This window comes from Chenopodium quinoa, unplaced genomic scaffold (assembly GCF_001683475.1).
Source record: "Chenopodium quinoa cultivar QQ74 unplaced genomic scaffold, ASM168347v1, whole genome shotgun sequence".
Taxonomy (NCBI): Eukaryota; Viridiplantae; Streptophyta; class Magnoliopsida; order Caryophyllales; family Amaranthaceae; genus Chenopodium; species Chenopodium quinoa.
This window is the reverse complement of record NW_018743510.1, coordinates 4,870,118-4,882,659: the sequence shown is the minus strand read 5'-3', so window position 1 is coordinate 4,882,659 and position 12,542 is coordinate 4,870,118. Positions and strand designations below refer to the sequence as shown.

General features: G+C 42.4%; 1 protein-coding gene across 1 annotated transcript; it reads left to right on the top strand.

The window, feature by feature from the left end:
• Positions 1–9,695: 9,695 nt before the first annotated feature.
• On the top strand, positions 9,696–12,094 carry LOC110739778 (7-deoxyloganetic acid glucosyltransferase-like). Its single transcript, XM_021920249.1, has 2 exons — positions 9,696–10,318; positions 10,669–12,094. The coding sequence occupies exons 1-2, from the start codon at positions 9,820–9,822 to the stop codon at positions 11,634–11,636; spliced, it is 1,467 nt and encodes a 488-aa protein (XP_021775941.1). The 5' UTR covers positions 9,696–9,819; the 3' UTR covers positions 11,637–12,094.
• The last annotated feature ends 448 nt before the right edge of the window (positions 12,095–12,542 follow it).

Below are 12,542 nucleotides of genomic sequence, written 5' to 3'. Positions count from 1 at the left end.
GGGCCGGGGCTTTGAATATTTTGCCGGTCTTTAATGACCGGCTTCTTTTTAATGAATTTTTGTTTTGCTTCAAATTTGTCTAAGTATTCCATATTCTAATATCCAATTGTTCACTAGACCGACTGTTTTACATGGCCGATAGTTGCAGACAGGTACGGATAGTTAGCCACGCCGCCTATGCCCCTGGACGACTGGTTGTCTGTTTCCAGGATAGACGATCAGTCGGCCATTTATCCAATCGGTATTCGAACTATTTAAGGTCTGGAACCTTTTTAGGCAGGCGGTGCTGTCATTTGTAAATTTAAACAAGTAGGAAAGTGGTCTGACCAAGTAAACATGAGTGTTACCTAGTCGCCAAGGAACTGAGTAGTAGAGATAACAAGCGGCGGGTACCGGTTGTTTCCCTTTATTCGCCAATGTTTGTTGGCTTTTAACTCATAATTTGTTAACCTAGCAGGAGTAGTGGTTGAGAGCCCCTGTTTGCTAAAAACAGGCGGACGACTCATACCTTTTAGGCTCCATACTAAGTTTGAGGGAGTGACTATAAGTTAACATAGGAGTTACTTAGTCTCCGTCACACTCTAGATTGAGTAGTAGAGGTACCAGGCGGCGGAGGCCGGCTGATCCCCTTGATTCGCCAATGTTTGTTGGCTATTAACTCAATAGGTTACCTAGTAGGAATAGGGGTTTGAGTGCCCCTGTTTGCCAAAAAACAGGCGGTCTACTCAAACCTTTTAGGTTCCCTACCAAATTTGAGGGAGTGACTATGAGTTAACGTTGGAGTTTCTCAGTCGCCGTCACTCTTGCTTGAGAAGTAGAGGTACCAGGCGGCGGAGGCCGGCTAGACCCCTTGATTCGCCAATGTTTGTTGGCTATTAACTCAAGAGGTACCCCCTGCATTTATCCCAAGTAATACAGGCGGTCATCTAACTCAGATGTCAACTGCTACCACTGGTTTGGTTAGTGATAGAGTTATCCTTGTCTCAAAAACGGCTACGTGGTTGCCCTTGGGGACAGTCGTATAGGTGCCGTGTAATTAGTTTATAGAACAATGTTCCACCCAAAAGGGAGCTGCTCTCTGCGACGAATTTCATCCGGAGGGATGCCGCCGGACCCCTGCTATGATGTTGGGACAGGTCGTATTAGTTTTGTAGATTTGATCAGTTGGCTTGGCGCCTGGTCTGATCATTCGGCCTGTGGCCTTGGTAAGTTCTTGGTGAACGTAGGTGCTAAGTAAAAGGAGGGTAACCGCCTGTTAGGCACAGGGTCGACCAGGCCCTAATCTTTTTAGCTAAGTATTAGGGGGTGGCTATGTGTTTGGAACCAGTCGGCCATCTTCTTATGGAGAGTAGCCGTCTATATGTCCAGACGACATGCCCCTATTGTGAGTAAAATACTCAATGGAGAGTAGCCGACTGTAAAGGTACAGACGGCATGCCCCTCTGAAGATAGAGTGAAAAACTCAATGGAGAGTAGCCGACTGTAAAGGTACAGACGGCATGCCCCTCTGAAGAGAGTAAAAATACTTAATGGAGAGTAGCCGACTGTAAAGGTACAGACGGCATGCCCCTCTGAAAATAGAGTAAAATACTCAATGGAGAGTAGCCGACTGTTTGTTAGTAGGCGTGCCCCTCTTAGTACAAAATTGAATAGTAAGTATGCAAACTTTCATTAAGTAGCTCTTGACTATTTACATCATTCAAAAGAAATATTTCTTAAGATTATCTACATTCCAAGTTCGAGGCAACGGTTGTCCGTCTGGTGTTTCCAAACGGTAGGTACCGTCCCTGACTTCCTCACAGATTCGGTAGGGTCCTTCCCAGTTGGGAGTTAGTTTGCTAGACTCATTAGCCCTACCAACTTCCTCCATTTTTCTAAGTACAAAGTCCCCTACTTTGAGTGGACGTTTGTGTACTTTTTTGTTGTATGATCTAGTCATTCTCAGGCGATAGATTTCATGGCGCAAGACAGCATTGCCCCTTTTTTCAGGAAGTGAGTCTAATGCCAGGCGCATGGCTTCCCAGTTTGCCTCTTCGTCATATAGCATTACTCGAAGAGTCGGCTCGTAGTGTTCTATTGGAAGAACAACTTCCGCACCGTAAGTTAGGAGGAATGGAGTTTCTCCAGTCGCCCCTTTTTCAGTCGTCCTAATGGCCCAGAGAACATGTGGTAATTCATCCGCCCATAGGCCGCCTGCTCGTTCAATCTTTTTCTTGAGACCGTCCGAGATGATTTTATTAAAGGCTTCTACCTGGCCGTTTGCTTGTGGACGGCCGACAGATGCAAAGTAGTTTGCAATTCCTTGGTCACCCAACCAGCTTTTGAGAACAGGCGTCTCAAATTGGGGACCATTATAAAAAACCATAGACATGGGAACCCCGAACCGAGTAATGACATTTTTCCAAATGAATGAAATTACATCCTTCGTCTTGATTCCCTTTACAGCCTCCGCCTCTACCCATTTAGTGAAGTAGTCGACGGCAACAAGTATGTACCTCCTTCCGCCTGTAGCAGGCGTATATGGACCCAGAATGTCCATGCCCCACTTAGCAAACGGTAGTGGGCTATGAATGGTAGTGAGGTCAGTAGCCGGACGGTGAATTAGTTTGCCAAACCTTTGGCACTTGTCACATTTTTTCACCATCTCCATTGCATCTGCTTCCAAAGTAGGCCAAAAGTAGCCCTGCCGCCTTGCCCTTTGAGCAAGCGTCCTACCGCCTATATGAGAAGCACAGTAACCAGAGTGAAGATCGTCTAGTATCTCTCGTCCCTTTTCTGGAGTAACACACTTTAAGAAGGGTTGAAGGTACCCCCTTTTGTGAAGTTCTCCCTTTATCATTTCAAAACAGGTGGCTCGTTTTTTCAGTGCTGCCGCCTGTTGAGGATCATCCGGCAGTGTACCCTTTGTCAGATATGCCCTGATTGAATCCATCCAGGTTGAGCTTCTGTCTAGGATTCCAATAGGGTTTTCCTCGATACTTCTCTTCTCCATTACTTCCCAAAAAATAGTTCGAGGAGTATCAGAGGAGGCGGATGATGCTAATTTTGACAATGCATCCGCCTGGTTGTTTTCTGATCTCGGCACTTGGATCAGATGGAAATCCTCAAGGGAGCCGATTGCTTGTCGGACCGCCTGTAAATACTTGATCATGGCCGGATGGGTTGCTTTGTATTCGCCATTGTACTGACTCACTATCAATTGTGAATCGGAACAGGCGTCTATTTTTCTTGCCCCTGCCGCCTTGCACATGCGGATCCCGGCTAGTAAAGCTTCATATTCTGCCTTATTGTTTGAAGCCTGAAAACTGAAGCGTAGAGCATACTCGTACCTGTCGCCCTCTGGCGACTGACATATGACGCCTGCTCCACAACAATTTGAAGTAGAGCTTCCGTCCACATATACCTTCCATACTTGGTCTGGAACTTGAGAGTCAGGAGGACGAGTCATCTCTACAATAAAGTCAGCAAAGGCTTGCCCCTTCACTGCTTTTCTAGGCTCGAAAGTAACTTCGAGGCTCTGTATTTCTATGACCCATTTGATCATTCGGCCTGACGACTCCATGATGGTAAGTGGCCGCTTGATAGGTTGGTCTATATACACGACGACTACATGTGCCAAAAAGTAGGGCTTCAATTTTTTAACAGCCATGAAGAGTGCAAGACCAAATTTCTCCACTAGGGGATACCTCAACTCGGCATTTTTCAGTACGTGACTGACAAAGTAGACCGGGAGCTGACAGCCGTCTCTTTCAGCAAGGAGAACAGCGCTTAACGCATGATTAGAGACGGCCAGGTACATGTAGAGTACTTCTTTGGGCAAAGGGCTGACCAGCCTCGGCAAGGAATGCAAGTGAACTTTCAATTTCTGGAAGGCGGCCTCAGCATCCGGCCCCCATTCAAACCTTGCCTTTTTCTTAATTGCCTGGAAAAAGTATAGGCATTTGTCGCCTGATCGGCTTAGAAATCTTCCCAAGGCCGCCAGACAACCTGTTAACTTCTGAACCTCTCGGATGGTACGAGGCGACTGCATGTCAATGACCGCCTGCACCTTCTCAGGGTTCGCCTCTATTCCTCTCTGATTGATAAGGAATCCGAGAAATTTCCCAGACTCAACTCCAAATACACATTTCTTGGGATTGAGCATGACATGGTGCCGCCTGAGTGTGGCGAAAGTTTCTCGGAGGTCCGACAGATGATCTTTCTGAAGTTTAGTCTTGACAATCATATCATCAATGTATGCCTCGACGTTTCTCCCAATCTGATCAAAGAACACAGTGTTTATCATTCGCTGGAAGGTACCGGGGCATTCTTAAGACCAAACGGCATGACCGTGTAACAGTATAACCCCTGATCAGTGACGAAGGCCGTCTTCTCCTGATCTTTCTTCCATAAAGGAATTTGATGGAAACCAGAATAGGCGTCCATAAAGCTCATCAAAGCATGGCCGACTGTTGAGTCGACCAGGTTATCAATTTTAGGAAGAGGGTAACTGTCTTTGGGGAACGCCTTGTTTAAGTCTGTGTAGTCTACACACATTCGCCAGGTGCCATTCGGCTTTTTAACAAGCACCACATTTGCAACCAGTCTGGGAAGTAACATTGCCGAATGAACCCTGCATCAAGTAATTTTTTAACTTCGGCGGCTGCCGCCTGACTTCTTTCTTCGCCATGGTTCCGCTTCTTTTGCCGTACCGGCTTCTTTTTCGGATCCACGGCCAGTTTATGTACCGCCAGATCAGGACTAATGCCTGGCATTTCATGGACTTCGAATGCAAAGATGTCCTTGTATTCTTTCAATAGTTTGTGAAAGTCGTCACCAAGGTCTCTCAGAGCAGTCGTCCCAACTTTGACTGTTCGATCAGGACGTGAGTCGTCTAAGATCAGGTCTGTATGCTCACCTGCCGGCTGAGGGCGGAACTCATCCGACCGCTCCTCTGCCAATGATTGCTATTTTCTTTCTTTTCTTGCGGCCCCTGTCTGGGATGCCTTTCTCTTCTTGCCGCCTGCTTCTTGAACAGACGCACTGTCCTTGACATTGTCAAGGTCTGTTTTTTCACCGCTTGACCCAGTGGCCATAACAGTGGGCTTGACATCCGAGAGATAGCACTCTCGGGCCATCCTTTGATCTCCCCTTAGGGAGCCGACTGTTCCATTATCCCTCTCAAACTTGAGCAACACAAGAGATGGGATTATAACAGCCTTGGAATTATTCAGGGTTGGTCGACCCAGAATTATGTTGTAGGCCGAGAGTTCTTCTACTACCAGGAACCGGACTACCATGTGTCGTCCTTCCCCTTTTTCGCCCAGGCGGTTGGGTAAATCCACTCGTCCCAGTGGGTGGACGACTCCTCCTCCAAACCCTACTAAAGGGTGGGAGGCCGGATGTATGCAATCAGTCTGATATTTTAGTTTCGACAGACATTTGCTACTGATGAGATCTGAGGAGCTTCCGGTATCTATGAGGATTCGGCCAACTCTCTGGTTGGCCACTTTACATTCAACAACGATAGGGTCGTCATGCGGCCCTCTTACCCCTCCTAGATCTTCTTCAGTGATGACAATCTCAGGAAATGAATATTTGGACGGCCGTTCTTGGTGAACGGAATTTACATCTAACCGCCTGATATTGTCTTTGTTGCCCCTAATAGTGGGGCCGCCTCCTGAGAAGCCGCCTGCAATGGTGTAGACGACTACATCATCTGTATCGGAGCTGTCAGCTTGTTGATTCTTTTTGGCCGACTGCTTTTTTGAGGAAGTGTTCCCCGTAGATTTCGTGACATAAGTGTCAAGATCACCTTGCTCAGCCAGGCGGTCCAGATACCGCATGAGACTGATGCAGTCATTGGTGTGATGACCAACATCATCATGATAAGCACAGAATTTATCTTGGTTCCGGTTGTTTGCAGAACCCTTCATGGGGACCGGCTTCTCAATTGAGATCCGTCCCTTGATTTCTTTTAGGATAAACTGGCTATCCTTGTTAAACGCATACTTTGAGGAGTATGGTTTGAATTCTTTTTTCTTTTTCTGGGCCGGCTTTTTAGAGGAATCAGCCGCCCAGACCTCTTTTCTCTTCTCATCTTTGTTTGACGACTGTTTCTGTCGTCCTTCTCTTTTGTCGAACCTTTTCCCGTCCGACTGTTTTACCGTACAAAGATCAGTCGCCTGTATATAGGCTTCTGCTTCAATCAAGGCCTCTTGAAGAGTCGCCACCCTCTTTCGAACCAAATCAAATTTGAAGGTAGACCCGTCTTTGAGACCTCTGAAAAAGTCAGTATAGGCTACCTCATCCGGTAACCCTTGAATCTGTATTCTCATCAGGTTAAACCGCCTGATGTAAGAACGAAGCCCCTCCTTCTCGCCCTGCTGAATTGTTCCTAAATCAAGGGTCGTTTTCTTCGCAGGGATGTTCATGGCGAAGTTGGAGGTGAATAGGTAAGCAAGCGTCCTGAAGCTATTTACACAACCAGTCGGCAGGTTGCCGAACCATTGTTGTGCGATTCCTTTGAGAGTCGCTGGGAAACACTTGCACCAGGTGGGATCATCCAACCCTTGAAGGTACATCAGGTTGGTGAATGCCATCAGATGGTCTTCTGGGTTAGTAGTGCCGTCATAGGCGCCTACTAGTACATTTTTCACTTTGGCCGGCTGAGCGGCTTCAGTAATTTCCTTGGAGAAGGCCGACGGCTGTTCACCAAGTCTAAGCAACCGTAGCTGCCACTCCATAGGTTGGACGTTTTTTGCTGCAGGTCCACCAAACGGAGGTGGCTGCAAAAAATACTGTTGTTGCGGCACAAATGGTAAGTTTGGTACCGCCTGGTCGCTATGAAAGCCGGACTGACGGGAGGTGCCGCCTGACTGACTCTCATGATACGACTGAGTATGCCTCATCGAGGCATTTCGCAGACTGTCCTGAAAGTTTGAAGTAGAGGCCGACTCTGACAATCGGTCACTCTTCTTCTGCTCTAGCAGTAGCCGAGCGTCTGTGAATGTTTGCTTCGACCCGTCCGCCTGAATATGACGAACAGGTTTCCTATTTCCTGTAGGAAAACGGAATTTTGTGAAATCAAGGGCAGGTGGCTCCCGCTTCCTAGATTTAGGATGAGGAGTCGCCTCTCGCCCTTGAACTGGCTTCCTCTTCAGTGAAGTGGAGGGTTTCTTAGCCGACTGCTCCTTGACTGGAGCAGGCGGCTTCTTGTTGATCAACTCTTGAATCTCTCCCTTGAAGTCCCTCATGAAGGTCATGAGTTCGTTCCTTGTGATGGGAGCAGACCCATCAGTCGGCTGTTGCCGAACAGACGGTGCGCCTGCTGGCTCACTTCCAGTTTGAAGATGTTCCCGTTCCCTCCTTTCGGTATGACGGGTACGTCGGGCCCTTAGGGTCCCGTCTGAAGCTGTGTGAGCTTCAACTTCAAATTCACTCTCGGTATCATGGTCCGACTGAACTTGAGGGTCGTCTAGGGGATGCCTCTCTTCAGGAGTCGGTACAGACTTGGATGCCATCTCAGAAGTACTCTCCCCACAGACGGCGCCAAATGTTTCAGGGTTTTCTGATGTCCTGCGGGAGAGTTACAATTCCGAGACTGGAACCGGACGCTTGTACCTGCAAAATAACGGAGACTCCTGGTGGTGGGAGCTCCGCCTCCAACGGTCAAGTTAGTACTTGATTAAGGAGTAATTAATGCGGAAATTAAAGTGATTGGGTCTCTCTAGGTGAGAGTGTTTAATGTAGGTAATCTGCTTTGTTAGCGAGATCAGCCGGTTATTACTGTGTGTAATTAATATGTTTTTTCGTTCTCCCCCTTAATGAGGATTAAGGGAGGTATTTATAACCTTGGGAAACGTGCCCATCCTAGGTTTAGGTTAACCTAGGGCCGATTGGGCTTCCCTCGGAAGTTGGGCCTGGGTGGCCGGTTTCTCCATTAGGCATGGAGTATGCCACATGTCATGACATAATAGGTCCAAGGTGGACGAATAAGCGCATGCCACGTGGCAAGCCCTGACAGTTCCAACTGGGGGACACTTGGCAGGACCTGATTGGCCCACGTGGCGCATTCCGATTGGTGGGAGCAAAATCCCCTAATCAACCATTATACCCTTAATTTTTCTAACTTTAGTCATTGTACTTCCTAAATTACCCATGAATTTTCCACTTGCTTTGTACTTTTTTCATTTTCTCTCTTTAACTTTTATCTATAATTGTACTTTTCACTTTTTTTTTTAGTGTAATTCATTCACTTTCTCCTCTCTAACTTTTGTCTATAATTGTAGTTTTTACCTTTTTTTAATGTACTTAATTCACTTTCTTCTTCCATTTCTTAAATACCGTGAAAAAATACACACAGGAACTATATTATGAGACGAAGGGAGTATTAAAAAAATATTTATATCTCAGCTAATCACAAAAAAAAAAAAAAAAAAAAAAAAAAATTATTTTTTTGCCGGTACATGCACTTATTTGAGTTAAATTTTTACTTTTAAGTAGGGCAGCTAACCATACATGGGGAGCTTTTTTTAGTTGGTCTCATGTCACAACTTAAGTTGTTGCTAGCATTGATAAGAGAAAATAGCCATAACTAACCATACCCGGGGAGCTTTTTTTAATTGGTCTTATGTCACAACTTAAGTTGTTGCCAGCATTAATAAAGGAAAATACATAAGAAAAAATATTTTTTCGTATGTAAATAAACATATTAATGGGCATAATTGTCTCAACAATATTCATAAAAATTGAATAATATTTTAAGGGGCATAATTGTCTCAACATATTCATAAATGTAACAAATATAATATAAGAGTAAATATGTAAATATACATTTCAATGGGGCGTAATTGTCTCAACAGTACATTATTCATTAGTGTTTAGTCATACTTTTAAAAAAGTAGAGATAAAGAATCTACTATAAATTATTACTTAAACATTTCACGTTGACATCACTATTGTCCATGTGACATTTCATTATAAAAAATTTCCCTCCTAATCTAAATCTAACTTCATCAAATTATGTTTGTTATATTTATTTTTATTTTTTTCCAATCATGTTTTTTTATTTAATGTGATGAATTTGAATTGGGGTGGCAAAAATAGACTGATTTTACTATTTTCTTTCCCCCAAAAGATCACTTGACTATGGAGCTAAACTCTCTCACCTCTATTTCATCTCATCTTATCCCATCCTCTATTTCGTATGTTTTCTTCTCCGATCCACTTCCTATGAACCATTGAATTAAGGATCGGAGTATCAAACACTATTATTTTAATAAGTTATGTATTTATTTTAATAATAAACTTTAAATTACGCAATATTTTTTGATTAAATGTGCATCGCACGGACTTTAATCTAGTATTATATGAAATTCGAGTTAATTTTTTTTAAAAAGATATATATTATTTTTTTAAAAAAATTATTATTAATTAACGGTAATTTATAATTAGGTAAGTAAAAATCGTGTATTGAACGGGACTTAAACTAGTTAAATTAATGTACTAATTTAAACCTGATTACTTAATACAACCGGTGCATTGCGCATGCTAAAGGTATCAATCCGGACATAACACTGGTTAGACTAATATAAACTAACTGCCCAACGAGGGCCACGAGGATGACCAACTATTCCTTTTATTTTCTTCTTAAACTAAATCTGTAAACAATATTCGTTTTTTTAAAATTTGAGATGGCGTGTTTCTCTTGAGGAACCAATAATTCTATCCAACTATATACTATATATATATATTCCACAACTATATGTTTATACACCCAACATAGCAAATATATCAATCTAAATTCCAAGACCAAAAATATTGTAAGTAGTACCAAAAATGGAGCACAAATCATATCCTACACCTCATGTTTTAATCTTTTCGGTCCCATTGCAAGGCCATTTAACCCCAATGCTAAACTTAGCAGAAATTTTATGCCTAGCAAATGTTAAGGTAACCTTCCTAAACACAACCTACAACCAAAAACGACTTACCAAGTACACTGACATCGAAGCTCGTTTTGGCCGCTATTCAGGGTTTACCTTTAAGACGGTACCTGATGGGCTTCCAGATGACCACCCACGATCTGGTGATAAAACCAAGTTGAGAGAAATGTTTGCCGCGTTGGCACGAAGTGTTAAGCCACTTCTGAAGGAAATTTTTGTAGGAAAAGATGAAGTTACATGTATAATATTAGATGGATGGATGGGCTTTGTTAATGATGTAGCTAATGAGGTAAAGTTACCGGTGATTACATTTATGATTCCTGGTGCAAACTTCATTTGGACTCTTCAATGTTTACCAAAGCTGATTGAAGCAGGGGAATTACCCTTCAAAGGTAAATTAACCTCTACATGCTAATTTTTAAAGCAGTTTAGAGTCGTAAAATGTTGCAGTTACATATTAGAATCCAAAAATATATAGTGTTGGACCATATTGATTAAAAAACATAATTAATTAAAAAATATTGTACAGTCTACATAATTTTATTACATGTTTGAATGATTTTAATAAAAAAGGAAAAAATTAAAAAATGTTTGATCAAATATTAAAAAAAGTAAAAATCAACCGATAAGATTTAACAATAGTGATGGATGACCATTAGAAACATCCAATCCTCATTATAATTTTTTGGTAACTTCCTAATGGCTTTAATTCTCTTTCTATGAATTACATGAACAATAATAGATGAAGATATGGATCAGCTAGTAAAGAATGCACCTGGGATGGATAGCTTCCTCCGGTATCGTGACCTTCCCTGCTTCTGCCGAGACAAAGACATATCTGTCTTACTTAAACATCAAGACCAATTCAACAGCGAGATTCAACGAATCAAGCAAGCCCACACCTTTATTCTCAATTCATTTGAGGATCTGGAGGGTCCGATACTCTCTCTCATCCGTGAGCACTGTAGAGGTGTTTACACCATAGGCCCACTACATGCTCACTTAAAATACAGACTCAACCGGAAAGAAACAACACTGTCCAACACCTCCTCTAGCGACTTGTGGGAAGTTGATCGAAGTTGCATTTCGTGGTTGGACCAAAAGCCGGACAAATCTGTTGTCTATGCAAGTTTTGGTACCATTACTACCATCACAAAGGACCAGATGATGGAATTTTGGGCAGGACTAGTGCAGAGTAAGAAGTACTTCCTATGGGTCATAAAGTCTGATATCATTACAGGAAGTGGCTCAGATAGTCCAGCCCACGATGACCTTGTGAAAGAAACCAAGGAGAGAGGATGCATAGTGAGCTGGGCTCCCCAGGAAGAAGTATTGGCTCACCGTGCTGTTGGTGGGTTCTTCACCCATAGTGGAAGGGGATCAGTGTTGGAAAGCATAGTGGCTGGGGTGCCAATGCTTTGTTGGCCTTACTTTTCTGATCATCTGGTGGACAGCAGATTTGTCAGTGATGTCTGGAAGATTGGCCTCGATATGAAGGATACATGTGATAGAAAAATAGTGGAGAACATGATCAAAGATCTTATGGAGAGAAAGAAGGACGAGCTGGGAACATCGGTGTCTAAACTCTCACATTTAGCAAAGAAGAGCATAAGTGAAGGGGGGTCTTCATATTCAAATCTTGACCAGTTAATCGAGGAAATAAAAGGGATGACCAAGAAGGAGGAGCATTATATATCATCACCCCAGTGAAGAAATAGGGTGGTAAATGATATTTGGTGTACTAGACAGTTGTTAGTCCGGTTCTTAATAGTTTGGTGTACTACACGGTTTTGCTAATCCATTAAGGAATAGATTTTACGTCTAGAAAGAATTAGTTTGTTATTGTTAGAGATCATGGTCTGTTAAATGTTTAATTTCTATGTAATTTAGGATTCTCTGTTGTTAGATTATTTTATGATTCATGTTGCTTATATAAAGGGCTTTAAGATGTTATTATTTTATATAAGCATGGCTGAATTACCAGAATGCCTGTCAAAAAAAAAAAAAAAAAAAAAAATGGATAAGATGCTTATTCTCTGAATGTAGCATTTGCAGTTAGGTTTATAATTTGATCTATTTCATCAAATTGTTTTAGACGAGGCTCAAAGTGGCTAATGAAAAAGAGGATTTGTATTTAAATGGTTAAGGAAAATATTACGGCTACAAAAGTTACCTCTAATCATTGGTATACCTTTTGCTTAATTCAACGATTTTTTTTCCTTTTTTATCGAAATAAAATGATTATATGCAAGAAAATAAATGCTCATATTATGGAATAATGGAGGGTAAAAGAGACACATAATGAAAGGATAAAGGGGACCTATACTAGACTTATTAGGGAGGAAAGGGGTTAAAACAAAAGGAAAAAAAAAAGTCATAAAATCTTAAAGCTCAAGGTCGCCTCATGTGGTGGTGGTCTATAATCTCTTCAAATTAATATACCATTGCTTTTCTTAACCAAGTGTAGTAGAAATGGAATCAACTTACTCACAATGTGACTCAATACTCGACTCAAAGAAGGAAAGGGAAAGTATGGAATATTTTTTTTTTTTTTTTGTTTTATTTTGTTTTGTTTTGTTTTGTTTTTAGAAAAGAAGTATGAACGGACACACATAA

Excerpts from the sequence above, each read along its gene's own strand:
- LOC110739778 (XM_021920249.1), top strand. The coding sequence starts at position 9,820 with ATGGAGCACAAATCATATCCTACACCTCATGTTTTAATCTTTTCGGTC. Across the intron at positions 10,319-10,668 it reads AGGGGAATTACCCTTCAAAG|ATGAAGATATGGATCAGCTA; the intron begins GTAAATTAACCT and ends GAACAATAATAG.